Source organism: Phaenicophaeus curvirostris, chromosome Z, assembly GCF_032191515.1.
Source record: "Phaenicophaeus curvirostris isolate KB17595 chromosome Z, BPBGC_Pcur_1.0, whole genome shotgun sequence".
NCBI classification, from domain to species: Eukaryota; Metazoa; Chordata; class Aves; order Cuculiformes; family Cuculidae; genus Phaenicophaeus; species Phaenicophaeus curvirostris.
The window spans coordinates 25,264,041-25,281,197 of NC_091431.1; the positions used below are offsets into that span (position 1 = coordinate 25,264,041).

Here is a 17,157-nt window from a genome sequence, read left to right on the forward strand (position 1 = left end):
ATGCACAATGTTTAATGCACTCAAATACTTCAAAGCACACTCCTGAATTACAAACAAATCATTCCATGAGTCTGCTTACACTATAATGCTATACTGTGTGCACAGAATAATACTGGGGAGCTATTTGAAAAGTCTGTTCCAAATTCATGCCAAGTGAAAGGGGTACAAATATCAAACTTACCCTATATCCAGGGTCTTCTACCAGGTCACAAGAGGCAGCATTAACATTTGTGTGCCTCATTGTCTCTTTAATGCTGCACCCATACATAAATACATTCTTTTTACGAGAGTGACCATGATAATCACAGTAGACCTACAATAAATCATTTGGCAAAATAAAGCCAAGGCATATGGAATTAACATTTCATAGAAGCAACAGAAGGACAAATAAATTTTATTTGTACTGTTGACAGTTCCAAATAATCATGAAACAACTGCCTATATAATAAAGTTGTGCATTAAGACAAAAAAGTACAATTCATCTAGGGAAGAAACCTTTAGATTCAGATCTAAAGGTCTGCAGAACATCAGCTCAAGACAAATTTAAGTGTGACACAGTCTACAATACCATATTAAAACATTCACTTTACCAACTAGTTACACAGATAAGATTAAAAAAGTTCAGAATTCCTTACACATATACTCACCAAAGGTAAACGTTTTATGGCAGCCAGATATTGCAGTAACCCTTTAGCATGGTAAATAGTGGGATGTAGATCTGGATTTGGATTTTGCCACTGTCTATTTAAATCTTCTCCACTTAAAGAACAACGGTGGCTATTGGGGGAGGTGGGAAAAAACAGGATGTAATCTGTATTATGATACTTTTAAATAAGCCTCTCCCTCCCCCACCCCCAACCCCAAAGTTTTCTTTGTCATCTGTGCTTCTTTGGAAGGGGTCTGGTAAGAAACAAGCTTCTTTTCTAACAAGATAAATGAAATAAGTGTTTGGTTTTTTTTTTAATTTATGTTACAGAAAACCTAAAAACAAGTTAGAAGTAGCTTCTTATATGACATCAGTTGTATTCTTGTTTGTTTGATGTTGAAACTGAAAGCTTGCAGTTCTACTCAAATGCTAGCTCAAAATCAGTAATTTTGAATAAATGGTGACTTTACAGTTTTGGCCTTTTGTCCTCTGTAATAAAAAGACTAAAGTCAACCAGAAACATGAAGTTGTTAGGGCAGAGACACAGACGGAAAGACAAAACCAACCAACAAAACCACAAACCCAGCAACCAACCAACGAAAAAAAAAACCCAGCAAACAACCAACCAAAAAAAACCAGCAAACAAATAAAGATCATCTCTGCATTCAGTCAATTACCAGCAAGAACTTATAAACTTCCTGAAATTTACGTTCATGCAGTCACCCTTAGTGACTTTGTCTTTCAGTTGCGTCTACCGGAATAGATTCCTTAATTTTCCCTGCATTAAATTTTCACTTGTATTCTGAATGACTTAATTCTCGCTGTTCTGTTATATACATGCTTTTACTCTGGTAAAACTTTACTTTGGTTCTACTCAAATCTATGTTTAATTTTGTTCACAAAACATTTTTTAAATCTACCCATAAACAGGTTAAGAAGGAACTGTAGATTGACTATACCAAAATTTGCATTTCATATGAATTCCCTGTAACCAAATAAATATAAACTGCTAATGCTTACTCATAGCAGTATCAAAAGGTTCTGAAATACCCCTTAAACATAAAAGAAGTGGTATTGAGTGGAAGAATTGCCATTAGTAACTAATTAAATCAGGATACTCTTACACATCTACTAACTCTCCCACTTTTGATAACATTTGACTATAGCCATTTCCATAACATTCTTCTAAAGACATGAATAAGAAAAAAAAGGGAGAATAGCCACATAAAAACCCTTTCTCAGAGACAAGAGCTGTTCTTTTTCATGAGAACAACTAACTTGTTTATCTTTTCCTAAAAGCAGCCATCTTTCCCTATAAGACTATACACCTAACCAAGACTAGTTCATACAGACAATTAAACCGCTGTGCCAAATAACATAGGAAATGTGCATTATCATTCATGAACAACTGAAAACAGTTTTTATGAAGTTAAACTCATGACAACGCATCTGTCTTTGAAAAGCAAAAATATTCAAACGTCCAAGCAATTCTGTAAATTCTTTTTTCATATTAAGTTGTTGCACTTGTATGTTTCTGGGATTACTTTGGTTTTTGTTTTGTTCTTAATAATAGATGGAAAAAGAGTAAACTTATGCCTACTTTCCATTGATGACACCATCTGGGTTGAGCATGGGAATAATTTTGAAAATATAAGATTCTCGTAAACATTGGGCACTTGGATTATTGCTCATAAGGTATTCCAGCGTTCCCTTCATAACCCAGCTTGCATTAGTCTCTCCAGGATGCACACGAGCAGACAGGAAAATGTACGGACGATTCCCTAAAATAGGTAGGCACAGAAAATGCAAAATATGATCCAAGCTAAGTAAACAGTTTGTTTATTGAGAAAAGAGGTAATAGCCAGCTTCATTTATTAACAACGCAAAACACGGTATTTGAGAGCCAAGTATTCAAGGTTATCATTGTTATTGATAGAACTTGCCAGAATACCATTATAAGGACTACTAATTACAGAACTCCCACAATGGAGTCTTAAATTCAGACAATTATACCATGACAACTAGTTAGAACTGGCCATTATGATAGGATGACTTTGCTGGCTTTTTTTTCCCAACAACCAAGAAAAATACTGGTGTGGAAGAGTAAGCTAGGAATGCTGTCATTAAAGCTGACTACAAATCACAGTAGCTTAGATACTAGCCTTATGAAAGATTTTTTACAAGCAAATAACCTGAGCATTTGGGAAAAAAAAGTCACTAAGAAGTAAGGTATTTTTTTCCAGAAAGTGTTATCTACAAAAGGTAACAAAAATATCTAGAAAACTATTAAAAACATGAATATATGTACTCCTATATATCAAGATGTTAACATCCTTACTAGACTACCATAAATTAATATAAAATACAAAGCAAATCACAAATATTGACAACTTCTAGTTTCACTAAATTAACTTGACTTTACATTGCTGATTTTACAATGCATTACTCTTTTTTTCCTAAAGACCTAGTTTTAGATTAGTTTCAGTAGACAAGAAAGAAAAGTCATACTTACTGAACTGAGAGATATGTTCATAGTAATTGGACTCTGGCATGGCTGTAATAGTGACTAAGGGACAACTGTTGCCAGCCAGTGTCTCACAGAGAATGTCTTGTCGAAAATATATCTGTTGAGGGTTGTGCATAGATTCTAGTTTCTGAAGATGCATCTGCATAAAAAAAATAAATACTTCAAAACTTTTGCAGTCACATATCACACCACATTCCACAAGTCCTATTTCTTCAATCTTTCTTTCTGCTGTTCTAAACAACATTCAAGTTTCCGTCGTAATTCTGAACACAAAATATTGTTCTCTATATCTGATTGATTGAATACTTGTCTTCATACACTGGTTTTCACATAGGGATATAGGAGAAACCTATGGATCAAGATTAAAGGGGAGGCTGGAACATGTGACCTTACAGTGGGGGGTCTGCCAAATCTGGAAGAATGAGTGGATGAGGCCCTCTATAGACAGACAGATGCAGCCTCACATTTGCAAGCCTCGGTCCTCACGAGGGGCTTCAACTACCCCAATGTCTGCTGAAGGGACAACACAGCAGCGAACAACAATCAGGAGGGTCCTGGAATGCACAGCTGACAAACTCCTTCTGCAAATGACAGAACAGCCAATGAGAAGAGGAGCTATGCTGAACCTCATTCTCACCAACAAGGAAGGGCTGATGTGGAAGTGAAGCTCAAGGGAAGCCTTGGCTCTAGTGACCAGAGCTCACTAGACAGCAAGCTCACTACCTTGGGCTTCAGGAAAGCAGGGTTTGGCCTCTTCAGGGATCTGCTTGGTGGGATACCATGGGATAAAGGCCTGGAGGGGAGAGAGACCCAAGAAGGCTGGTTAATATTCAAGGATCATCTTCTCCAAGTGATAGATCCCAAGAAACAGGAAGTCAAGCAAAAACTGCCAGGGGACCTCCATTGATGAACAACGAACTCCTGGACAAACTTAAACACAAAAAAGAAGCCTACAGAGCACAGAAGCAAGGGCAGGTAGCCTGGGGGAAATACAGAGAAATTGTCCAAGGAGCCAGGGATCAGGTTAGGAAACCTAAAGTCCTGATAAAATTGGATCTGGCCAAGGATGTCAAGGACAAGACACGCTTTGTAGGTATGTCTGTGATAAAAGGAAGGCTAAGGAGAATGTGGGGTCCTCTCTGGAAGGAAAAGGATAGCAGGTTACCGAGGATATGAACCAAGCAAAAGTACACAACTTTCTTGCCTCAGTCTCAGCAAGGGCTCAAGCCACACTGCCCAAGTTGGAGATGTGAAGGGCAGCAACTAGGAGATCAAAGAACCACTCAATGTAAGAGAAGATCAGGTGTGAGAATCTAAGGAACCTGAAGATGCACAAGTCTATGGGACCTGATCAGATGTGTCTGTGGGTCCTGAAGGAACTGGTAGAGGAAGTTGCTAAGCCACTACCCATTGTATCTGAAAAGCAATGGCAGTCTGGTGAAGTTCCCACTGCCTTAAAAAGGGGAACTGCGGAGGTTTTTGCAGGCTGAAGGACACAGGAAAATGGAGGCTGTCCTTGAAAGACCTTGGCTGAGAGAAGAAGCATGAAGAAGGCATGCACAGTTAATCTTAGCCAATCGTATAACACCACGGCACACAACAGTTAATTTTGGCCAATCGTATAACACCAATGTGAGGGAACAAGTAGCAAAACCAACCAATCATTGTAAAGAAAAACTGCGGCTAGTTAACATATATAAAGGAGCCATTAAGCCTAAATAAGGGTCTTCCGCTCACCAGGCAGTAGTCTGTGCATCAATCCCCTCAAATGGTGACCTCGGTGTGATGAGTCTACAAGGTGTCTGGATCTGCAGAACCAGCACTCAGTGTGGGGAGTGAAACTTGAGCCTAACGATCATCTGGCCAGCTGGACTGAGTGGACAAACCTACGCCCAGGCAAATCACCAAATCGCGAATTCAGGTGAGCGGCTAAAGTTATAGTAGTAGAAATGGGGGCCCAGATATCTGCAGAAGATAAAGCTAGTGTAAAGATGATAATGCATGTTTTATCAAAAAGAGGAGTTACCTATGATAAAAATACCCTGCAGGTATTATTGAGATGGCTCAAAGATCATAGAGCTCTGACAGAAACCCCTCAAGCATTTGATCTCAAAAGCTGGCAACATGCAGGAGACTTAATTTGGAAACATGTCTCCCATGGAGATGATATAGCCATGCGTGTAGCAGCCACGAGGCGCTTAGTATTAGCGACTGCAGAAGCACTGGAAGTGGAGAAGTCCTTAGCTGGGGCAGTAAAACAAACATTAGATGCCAAAGGAATGCAAAATGATTATTCAGAAAACAAGAAGTTCAGGAGACTTCTGAAGTATGCCTGAGTTCGTCAGAAGACGAAGGGGAGAAATTAGTAGCAGAGGTAGAAAGGAAAAGTGTAGTGAGACCCAGGAGACCCACTCTTAAACCTCAAAAAGTTGCTATTGAAAACATAATTGTACATCCATCTGCTCCCCTATTTGAGAAAGAGACGGAGTCACGGTATCAGTCGTCACAAGATTATAGACATAGATGGGATGATGTGTTTAAAAACATTGTGGCTGAAGGGAAAAGTGTGCCTAAAGCAGCTTACCCAGTTCAGCTCCACGAAAATGCACCACCTCAATGGGCAGCTTTTCAACGGGATCTCATGAAGGAAGTCCAAAAAACAGAACAAATGAATGGCTTGAGAGCCCCATTTACACAGTCATTGCTGGAGAATGTGTTTTTAGGACAAGTACTAGTCCCCTGGGATCGTAAACAGCTAGCGACTATGGTCTTAAGCCCGACCCAAAAGTTGTTATGGGCATCAAAGTGGGAAGAGATCTATGAAGAACTAGCAGTAGAGAATATTGGGCAACCACAAGGAGACCCCAGGTTTGCCATAACCATGGAGCACCTAACCCTTAGCAAGTTTGCCATTTACACTAGCTGTGTGACATGGTCGACACACTGGAGGGAAGGGATGCCATTCAGAGGGACCTGGACAAGCTTGAAAAGTGGGCCTGTGCAAAGATCATGAAGTTCAGCAAGGCCAAGTGCAAGGTCCTGCACCTACGCCAAGGCAATCCCAAACAAACAGGCTGGAATGAGAATGGATTGGAAGTAGCACTAAAGAGAACGACTTTGGGGTGTGGGTGGATGAAAAGCTCAACATTAGTTGGCAATGCGTGACCACATCCTGTTCTGCATCAAAAGAAGCATGACCAGCACGTCAAGAGAGGTGATTCTGCCCCTCTACTCTGCTCTTGTGAGAGCTTATCTGGAGCACTGCATTCAGTTCTAGAGTCCCCAGCAGAGAAAAGACATGGATCTGTTAGAACAAGTCCAAAGGAGGGCCACAAAGATGCTCAGAAGACTGAAGCACCTCCTATGAGGACACTTGAGAGAATTCAGCTCATTTGGCCTATGGAAGACTCCAGTGATACCTTATAGCAGTCTTCCACTACTTAAACAGTACTACAGAAAAGCTGTGGAGAGGCTCTTTATCACAGAGTGTAGTTTTAGGACAAGGGGAACAGTTTTAAGCTGGAAGAGGGGAGATTTAGATTAGACATTAAGAAGTTCTTTACTGTGAGGGTGGTGAGGCACTTGAACAGGCTGTCCAGAGAAGTCATGGAAGCCCCATCCCTGGAGGTGTTCAAGGCCAGGTTAGATGGGACTCTGAGGAACCTAATCAAGTGGGATCAGGGAGGCGTCCCTGCCCCGGCAGGGAGGGTGGAACTGAGTGATCTTCCAACCCAAACCAGTTTATGATTTTATGGTAACCCATCAGCCCAGGACAGACTTCCAGGGTCCCTTGGCTAGGCCCCAGCAGCTTGGCAGGAGAAACTCTAGGCCTCAAAGCTGTTGGAGGCAGCAGGTGCTTATAACATCCCTTAACAGGTACTTCTTCCTAGAACACGCGTGGCTTAGTTAAAAGCTCCATTCAATACTGTTACGTGCTGGCCACTGAACCCTCAAGTTAGCTTTTACTGCTGTGAGAGAAACAACCAGCAGAAATTCTAGCCAAGAGTTTTGTTCAGTACAAAACACTTCACAATAGTTTTTTATCTAAATTATCATCCTAAAAAGGTTTCTAATTATCTTAAATACAGAACCTTTAGTAGGTTAGTTATTAAGAGGTATATATAGAACAGTAGCACATGAATCACTCAACACAAACACAAATATTTCATCCATTTAGCACCTTTTCCAGTCAATTACTAATTATGATTCCCAGAAAACTCATTTAGCCTGCAAGTATCAATTTTACTGCTCTAAGTAACAGTCCCTAGAAAACCCTACATTCTTCCCCAGTCTAAACACTAACACTTAATGAAGACTGCCCATTTTAAGGAGCAAGTTGAACTTTATTAAAAAAAAAAAATCACTCACTAACGCTTGTGTTCAAAAGCATAATTATTTATCTATATAACAGATCATAATCTTCTCACCTTTAGAGTTGAGTATGTATATGGATAATGGTAAGCAAAGTAGCAGACATCATCTTTGTGTTGGAAAGTCACTGTGAAAGTAATTGTGTAATAAGATTTTCCTTTCTGACCTCCAGCAGCAATTGAACTTCTTGAAAAGTGATTCCTAAGAGTAAAATAAAAATAATAAATGCATTAGAGTAATTTTTTTAATTTATCATTGGTTATTCCTGAATACACACTCTAAAAGCCAGAAATTTTTAACGACTGCATTTCTCTATGTGCATACAGGTTAAATACTTGTTTCCACCATCTGTAAAGATACTTTGCTATAGCAGTGACAGACATTCACTCACTGGGAAGAGGTGAGTAAACAAAAACAAACAGCAAGAAACCCACACCAAACTTAATGAAAAATACGCAAACAGCTGTCAATCAAAAAAGGCAATGCATAGGTATGGTGTGTCATCTCATCCTGTGCTTCAGGATTACTCTGCAATGATTGCACTACAGAACACAGGAGACTGATCACAAGCACCATAAGATCAGTATTACTGGAAGCCACTGTTAAGATCTCAAGTAAGCATTTATATATACACTCCCTTAAAAACTTAACTGCAACAGCATGCAGTTTGTCAAAAGCATAAAAGATAAACAGCTTAAATTCTAGCAGTGTGCTAACAAGACCCTATATATTTCTATCACTTCTGTTACTCTTCATAGTAACCCACGAAGAAACTCTTCACAGCAGAGCTACTGAAATAAAATCACCAAACTTGGAAGTAAGTATTTCACTTCAAAAACCCTAACTAATCTTTAGTGTGAGATCTGCTGTATGTTTGATTGGTGTACTTACTTATAGTAACAAATATCTGTCCCAACACGAGTCCAACATGGTCGAGAATTTAGTGCTTCTTGAACAGAATACATGAGAGGTTGCATACCTTAAAGAAAAAGTTAATCTTATTTTAATGCTTAACATCAAACATCAAGATGTTAATGATCCACATCAACACTTATATTGAAGTGTCTGAACTACCTATACACATTCACTCATTATTATTGAATATACTTTCATGAATGCCTGGGTATGTACACTCTTTCAACCAGGGGACCAAAGATTTTCCCTCACATCTGAATTTTCAGAAAAAAAAATTAAAAGAAGAATCAGTTCTACAGAAGACCAAAATGAAATGTTTAAATGAAAGCTGTGGCTAGTATGAAAAGTAACATACAAGAAGTCTTGGGTCCCACTCCATCCAACTCATCATTATGACGAGTCTTCAAAGAACACAGAAATTGATGCTATGATCCATTCACTTCGATAACTGGAAAATAACTAACGTTTCAAGTCAGTTTTTTTAATTAATTATTTTAATGATATCCCTCTTCCTGTCCTCTCTGCCCTAGAAAAGTGGAATAAAGGCATATTCAGTAAGCCAGTACACCAGTACTTTTGGATGAGGTACAAGCAGCAAACGCTGCTCACTGGAGACTGCAAGGGTCACCTGCTTCAAAGGAGGCTTACTTTTCCTTCTCAAATAACATGCCCCTCCCCATCAGCAAGACAAAACCAGTAGAGAACATCTCTGCTTACTTTCACATCTGAAATACACCTCTAAGCAGAAAAAGATTAGTGACGACAGCTTTCATTGTTGAACCTGTGTGGATCAATAGGCTCTGATGCTGCCACATCCACAATGTTCTTACTACCTGCTTTAGCCTCACAACAGAACTTGATTTTAAGAACTGACACCCAGTGTTTTAAGACACGTTCTTTCTTTTTAACTGAAACTTGTCAAAACGTTTTCTAGCAGCACTACTAAAAAAGAATCTGATCTGAAAACATATACCACTGATCCTAGTTGAAACTGAAGGGAGGACACAGTTGGGCTGTCTAGTATAGTTATTTTTCTATGTATTTCTTCTCAGAAAACAGAAAATGCATCTTACCGTAGTTAAACTGACTATTTGACTTTTCACAGTTGATGATGTTAAACCGGTAACCAACGCCAGTTTTCATTCCACTGACTTCAAAGTAAAACCATTGATGATAATGATTGCTATTTATATCCGAGTTCAGAATTAGATCATACTCGTTTCTAAAAATTAACAAAAAACCAAATCAATATTTTATTAAGAAGCAGGAATAAAAGGCCTTATTTATGAAAAGAAGAGTTTAAATATCTTACTTTCTGATCTGAATAACTTTGCGCAAGTTTCCAGATTCAAATTTGGAATTAAACTTCAAAACACCTGCTTTCTTTGGTGCTGAGCAACTATGAGTAGAAAAAGAAAAGGGACCAAAATTAATATAACAAACCTAACCAAAACAAATCTAAGTTTATTTTAGTCCTCACTTGGTACTTCAGAAGTTATTCTGAAATTTCCTCTAACTACAGCCTGGATAGCAGAAACACAGTTATGTATGATGAAGCTTTTATCGAAGTCTGTCATGATAGTATTGTTTTAAATTCTGCAAGTCATATCCCAGAAAAAGTGGGATAGTCTTGGAGTATTAGCTGAATACTGTTTTCATAAGAGTAAAAACTTACCTCGTATTATCAAGATCATACACAACCTGGTCTATAATGTCGTTCTGATGAATCAGTCTTTCAATATCTTGAAATATTTTTGTCCTAAAACAAAAAGCAGAGTTCTTGTTTAAATTGTTGCATAACATTTCCAATTACAAAAGAGAAACTGCCTCATACAACAACGAAAAGTAATAAAGCTGACAGGAAGAAGTTGGGATAGATTTTCAGAGACATGAGCCTCACTACCACTTATGTGCACGAACTGTAAGTGTACTTAAGTTTAAAAACCTGCGTCCACAGCTGACTGAGTTCAATATTTGTCTGCAAGAGAACTGAGTTTTCATGCACACAATTTTCTTTTATCTTACGGAAAAAAATGCACCATTTCATACTTTATAGTAGAAGCAAGAATTACTCAAACATTACTTATGTTAATGCTTTAATCCAGGACAGTACTTGATAACATTAGTAACTTACATGAGTCCTACCATAATTAAAATTAATGAGTTTTAGAGAGTAGGTCGTGCAGTGAGTGTGTTAGTGCACTAACTTTTCACCTCTGGAGATCTAGGTTCATTTATCGACTAGGTAACAAATAAGAATGAATTTGGTGATGTCAGCCAAATGTCAGGTGCATGTTTATCCAGATCATAAAATCATTGCACAACTGGCAGTATCTAGGTCCTGGTTTGGAAAAGTAAGAATGTGTTGCAGTTCAAGAATGAAATATAGTGGCAGAGCTGTGTGGAAAAGCTTGCACAGCACCTGCAATAAGAAGAAAAGGAGGCAGATTAACAATGAAGAAAACAGGAACAAAGTGGTAAAGTACGTTCAGGATGGACATTCTCCATTTAATTTAAATACTGCTAATAAATGAGAGAAAGAAGGTAAGTACACAACCCTAGCACCTCCTACTGAATTAAAACTACACAAAAAAAAAAAAAGAATCACCGGTTCAATACACTAACAAAACTGTAAAAAGGCTGACTCACCACAATCTCACAAGGTTCAGCTCAGGGCAGAACTACATGGTTTTGATCTCACACCTGACCTCACAAAAATCCTTAGATCTCAGTATGACTCAGCCCTAAAGGGTCATAATACTTCCTGTCATCACAGGAGTTTTGCCAAGACAAAGTCCATTAATGAGTATCAGGCATTCAAAAAACATAGTTAATAACCAAAGTAGACAAAAGGAAAGAAGAAATGGTATTTGAGATGCACACAAAAAAGGGAAAAATTGTAGTGAAAACCTTCAGGTCGAAAAAAAAACCAAAACACACACAAGAAAAGGGAAGCTATTTTGGAATAATTCAAGGAAAAATTATAAAAACAACACTGTTGACATGGAGCTAAGTCAGTACTTTGTGGATCCCTATTTACATGATGGTCACTTCTAAGTGCCAGATGATTAAAAAATGCAGAAGTAATTAGAAAATACTAAAGCGTACAGCAAAAAACAAGTTCAAGTTTTAAGGGATTGAACAAAGTAGGAATTTAACCCTGAATGTACAGGGTATTGAATTATGTAATAATTTTCTCCCCTAAAAGGTAGCGTAGCATAAAACGTTTCTCAATGACATTTTTCCAAACAAAAATACAGTGAAAAACACATTACTAAGAGTAAACAAAAACCCAAAAACACTCCAAAGTACAAATTCAAAAACATCGCACCTCCTAGCATACTGCAAGATTTAGAGAACCTTCCAAACCCCATATCGCATTAGTCTAAAAAAAGTAAAATGAAAACTAACTCCCAACTTCAGCTCTGACAACGTTGTCTTTTATTACAAGGAAGCATTAAGGCAACCTTTTGATTTCTAAATAAGACTTAGCTGACAAGTACTGACTATTTGCTTGCATTACAAAGAATGTAAATCCCACTGGATGCCAAAATAGTTTGGACATGGCTTTGTAGAAGAATTAAAAGTTTCTCCATGTCCCCTACCAAACTAATTTTCACCACCTCCCTATAACTATGAAGCATATTGAAGATGAAGCCTTTTTAAACAGGTTCTCTTCTCAGGAATTTGTTCTACTGCAGTAATATGACCAAGTCATTCATAGAAAACTCGGTTCTTAGAACAGTGTGCTTCAAAAGGTGATGCAGGATTTTTTATTCAAGTATTCAGTATTACCTGATAATTCATCTTGTTTCATACAAGACCCAAAAAAGCTACTTACAACACAGCAAATACAATAAAACATTTTGAAGCAAATGAAAATAAAACACTCTAGGATTACCTTCACAGTTTAGAAATCATCTTTATATCATATTATAACCACCCAGGTAGGTTTGTTGGTTTAAAGTCAGAATCAAGAAATCTAAGAAGAACAAGCACTGAAATGACAAATTTTATCTGACCTCAGTTTTATAGAGGAAAATTCAGAATTAAATACTATAAGAAAGTACATGAAGACTTAAAAGATTTTCTTGAAATGCAGTTGTGTAACTTCTGATTCAAGATTATCTCCCTTCTAAATAAGCTGAATCTATCTCAAAAATAAGTTTGTAGGGAAGATTCTACTTCAACACTGAAGAGTACTTTCTAGTAACAGTATAGTCATTTTCATTGTTAGCATTTCAACACTGTCATTTAACTAGAAAGATCACTTTTTTTTTATAACGTGTGAAACAGCTGAAGGGTTTTAACACTACAGCCTAAAGAATCTCTTAATTATCTTAGTAACTAGACGTAAATATGAAAAACCTCATTAAAGTCAGAAAGCTGAAAGCATTCAATATAATAATTAAGCTAGTGGCAACGTCTCATACATACTGTTATATGTTCTGCCAGCTTGCTTACCTGTCATTATAATGCCTTGCTATAGCTATGAGCCAGCTCTTCTTGCTGCCTCTGGAAACTTTTCTTAAAGAGTCCTATCATCCTTCATTATCTTCCAATATCACTCAGTGAAGAAACAAATGGATGCGTTGATGTGCTGGTTTTTGTTGGCTTCTTATTTTTCATTCTGTGTTTATTGCATGTCACTCTGCAGGACCTAACACAAACTGCATCCACAGCATTCTCTACCTCTCAAGTCTGTCATGCCGCAAACACTAAAACCAAACACTCAAGCGTATTAATTTTTCCCACTACATTTTCCTGAAAGACAGCTTTTCTAGCACAGCAAAGAGAAGAGCTGAAGGACCTTTAGACTATTAACTGTGCTCTTTGCTAAGAACTGAAAGGAGTATTCAGATGGTGGAGGCTGTTAGTTTGTTGGGGCTGTGTATTGTTCTTGTTTGGTTTTTTTAGAAACTACAAAATTTAGATAAGGGATAGTGGGAAGGCAGAAAGGCGGACTATATACAGAACTTGGTATTTATAAACCAAAGTACAGAATTAGAATTAGAAATAACAAAACCAGATTGCGTTCTTTCTTATGGCTCTGCAATGATCAGTGCCTACTCACCTACCTTCATACTGCTTTTCACCACAATATTTCTAGATGCCAAAGTAAACACTGTATATGTGCCTGTTAATCTCATCTTAAAAGACTGTTTCTTAAGGGAACAAAACAACAACAAAAAAAGGAGCATGGTAACTCACCTTTGCACCCCGTATGGCCTTTCTAAAATAGGCTCCTTAAATGGGGGTGGAATATGGCCAAAATAATCTGGATAGGCCATTTCTGAATATTCAGGAACTGATTTTGTGGTTTTTACCATTTCAATATAAAGATCACAGTCATGAACTGGTGACACATCAGAAACCTCAAGCACTACTTGTTCCCCTGATGAACTAGATCTGGAATCCTCCTCCTCCGAATCCACTCCAGTGCAGCAGAGTTTTCCCAGCTGGACAGGCGATCCTTCAAGGAGACTGCTGCCACAAGGTGAAACATGTTCACAGGGTTTATTACAAGGAAGTGGAGTAAGGCTAGTTCTGCTTTCTTTCTTTATTACGCAGCCTGTAACATAATACTGATCATTTTTTCCATTGTTCTGCAGACTTATTCTGTCCAAGCCTTTCACAATTTCTTGGCTTAGACACTGGCAGGATGGAAGCAGGTTTCTTTGATCATTTTGGTAGTGTAAACCACTGTCTTTGATACTATCTTTCTTTGGTAGTTCCAGAAAGGTTGGCCTTCTATTGTATTCCTCTGTCAATAAAGGATTGCTCTCCTTTAAAGCAATTCCTTTGGTTGACTGTTTTGCTTCAGCAGAGTGCTCCTCTCCTGCTGTAGGAACAACAATAGGTCCACCCAGATTTGCATCAGGTACAAAAGGCTTTGGCTCCTTGGAAATTAAGTCATATTTCTTAAAGAACAAAAGAGAAAAAATATTTTAAAAAATAGTAAACAGCTGAAGTTTCAGCTTTTACAAGAATGTAGTGTCAAAGTCATAAACAAGTAGTTCACCAATAACAAATTAACAACTCTATGTTGATTCCCCTGATATCTTAACATACTACTTTAAAGTTGTCCACAGCATTTAAAGAAACGATACAATGAATATTTTTCAGAAATGTCACAACCTTTCTTACTGTTTTACTTTCTGCTGTGTGCAACAATCACATATCAGAAAACACTTTGTTTGTATGTGCCTACTGTTCCCTTCTCAAAGTAACTCATAAAATTTAATTAAGTAAGTCACTCCATAGCACACTCATATTTAGTTCTAGAACTGCACACACATTTTTTGGCTAGAGGAACTACACACCCAGTGAAGAATGTCAAGAGTGTGTTCCAGAATCAATAAGTCATGATGAGGAATGCATTGGGAATCATGTACTCTACCTGAAAGTTTTCTGAAAGTTCTGGGAAAAAGTGCTCATACATTTTCAATTCTTCTATGGGTCTTCCCAACTCCTCTCTAGGTTTCAGTTTATTGATATCGGTTTCAATATCATCATTCTGAAAGAATACCAGAACAAATTAATCTTGCATCCAGAATTAATGAACTGCTAAAATAATTACATCCACCTTTTACTACTGACACGGGCATACTTTAAAAGCTGAATATAACTATTTTAAAATTAGCTGACCTGCACTTTTCACCTCACAGGTTTAAGCAGCTCAGTCTTATTAGTACACCAAAGCCTTCATTTCATCGGAAATAGTACAAACACCTCCATTTTCCTGTTTACACCCAAATGTATTATGTACAGACATCAGACTACACTTCACATGAGATCTGTGCATAATCCAACTGCTGCAACCTGGAATGTGGAGATTCCATCTGACTGTGGTGACAAAGGAATAACTGCTTCTATGGCAGATAGGGCACATTAGAGTCTTGAGTAAAATTTCTCATTCCAGTCTGTGGACAGACAATTCGATTAACACCTGAATACATGTAACAAAAATAAAGAAAAAGGCATTTCCGACCAAATGTCTTCTCATGTCATAACTGACAGCTGAAGAGCAGAACAGGACCTTCCCAAAGCCATGTAACAGTGAGAGATCTAAGCTCTACCTCTACAGTTGGCAGAACTTAAGTTACCTTGCTGGAACACCAACCTATTCAATCCTGTCCAGAATGACAGGAAAGGAGCAGCTCCTATGCACTGAGTGGTATAGGTAAGAATAGAGAGCTGAGAGAAATAAAAATTGGGAACAGAATATTACTAAAAGAGTTGGCAGTTCTGTTCCAGGCATCTGTGCACCAGACATAACACGTGAAGCAAACAGCTTTGAATAGAAATCTCAAATCAATCTGAACAACAAAGATATTTTCAAGCAGGACCCACCTTCCTTAAGTTTCAGGAGCTTTCTTTATTTTAGCAATTGCCCTAAAAACTTCCTCAAAGCCCTTTTAAAACTTAAAACGTACAGCTGCATACATCACTCAAGCAACTGAAAAAAAATGTGATACCTGATTTTGCCATTTAATTTTGTCTCACACGAACCTTAAAATGTTGGTCCTTGTCATCATCATTTTCAGTTTCAACTTCTGATTCTGTTTCAGCATCATCGTTATCATCACTTTCATCTACTACATCATCCACTATGATACAAAAAAGTTTTAAGACAGATCATACATTTAATTCAATACATATGCTAAAAAAAAATAAATCTATGTTATCGGTTTCTTTTCCTTTTAACTTACCACTTGAAAAACTTCTGAAAACGAACTAGTAAATGCTAACTACTGTTACCAGATTTAGAAAACAAAACTGCTTGTTTGACAATACTTCAGTTTCACTTTATTATAGTTGTCAAAAGAAAGCGCTCTGGTTTAAACCAAAACCAAACACCACCAAACAACTCCCTAGCAAACACCACCAAACAACTCCAAAACACCTAGCAAGACAGCACATGGCCAATAGAAAGGCTTTACAACATGGATGTGCCAAGAACATCTCAGCACAGCTTGTGGTCAGCACAAAATGATATGTCTCTGACACCTTTTCTCAAAGTATGTAATAATGGCCACATTAGAGGAAAAAAAAAAAAAAAGATGTTTCAGCAGCTTTTAGTCATGTTAGCTACTACTGATCTACTGTCAGGGAACAGTGGGACAAAGCAACCTCTTCACCTTTTTTTCTTGCTTAAATGGGGCCTAACAACTTAAAAATTAAAAAAAAAAAAATCAGAAACATCACTGGAGGAGATTCAACCGGCAAGAAGATACTGTAGGAGACTAGACATCACAGCTGCTTAGCATGGACAGGTTGGAAACCAAGTTTTATCCACAAAAAAAAGACAGATGTTATTTTTTAGACATGTAGAGCTATCTGGGATACTACTGACTACACTGAACAACCTAGGACCCCCTTTTTTAACAAAAGAAAACAAAGGAAAGCAAATTGATTTTCACTCATGACTCACAAGAACTGGGCTAACTCCCTAATATGTGGAAGTGGGCATTAACTGGTTATTCTGACAGATGTTCTGTTTACTAGTTGAAAAGCTGAATTTTTTCAAGAAATCTCATGCAGTTTGAGTGTTTCGGGGGGCTTGTCACGTTTTTTTGAAAGAGTGTTTTCCATGAAGGAAACTATCAGCAAAAAGTTCGATCAGAATGATTTTATGTATTGCTTTTACAAAGATGACTATAAAAGATTATATTCTTAATAAACTCAAGAGCTTTAC

General features: G+C 37.7%; 1 protein-coding gene across 1 annotated transcript in view; it reads right to left on the reverse strand.

Annotated features, from left to right (window-relative positions):
• AGTPBP1 (ATP/GTP binding carboxypeptidase 1) overlaps window positions 1–17,157 on the reverse strand; it is a 62,883-nt gene that overhangs the window by 20,920 nt on the left and 24,806 nt on the right. The window contains exons 13-24 of the mRNA XM_069881219.1: window positions 15,972–16,069; window positions 14,860–14,976; window positions 13,671–14,380; window positions 10,135–10,218; window positions 9,772–9,858; window positions 9,533–9,681; window positions 8,436–8,523; window positions 7,601–7,745; window positions 3,159–3,312; window positions 2,247–2,427; window positions 648–777; window positions 182–313 (exon numbers count right to left, since the gene is read on the reverse strand). Of these exons, the coding sequence (XP_069737320.1) occupies window positions 182–313; window positions 648–777; window positions 2,247–2,427; window positions 3,159–3,312; window positions 7,601–7,745; window positions 8,436–8,523; window positions 9,533–9,681; window positions 9,772–9,858; window positions 10,135–10,218; window positions 13,671–14,380; window positions 14,860–14,976; window positions 15,972–16,069 (2,075 nt within the window). The remainder of the gene's footprint in view (window positions 1–181; window positions 314–647; window positions 778–2,246; window positions 2,428–3,158; window positions 3,313–7,600; window positions 7,746–8,435; window positions 8,524–9,532; window positions 9,682–9,771; window positions 9,859–10,134; window positions 10,219–13,670; window positions 14,381–14,859; window positions 14,977–15,971; window positions 16,070–17,157) is intronic.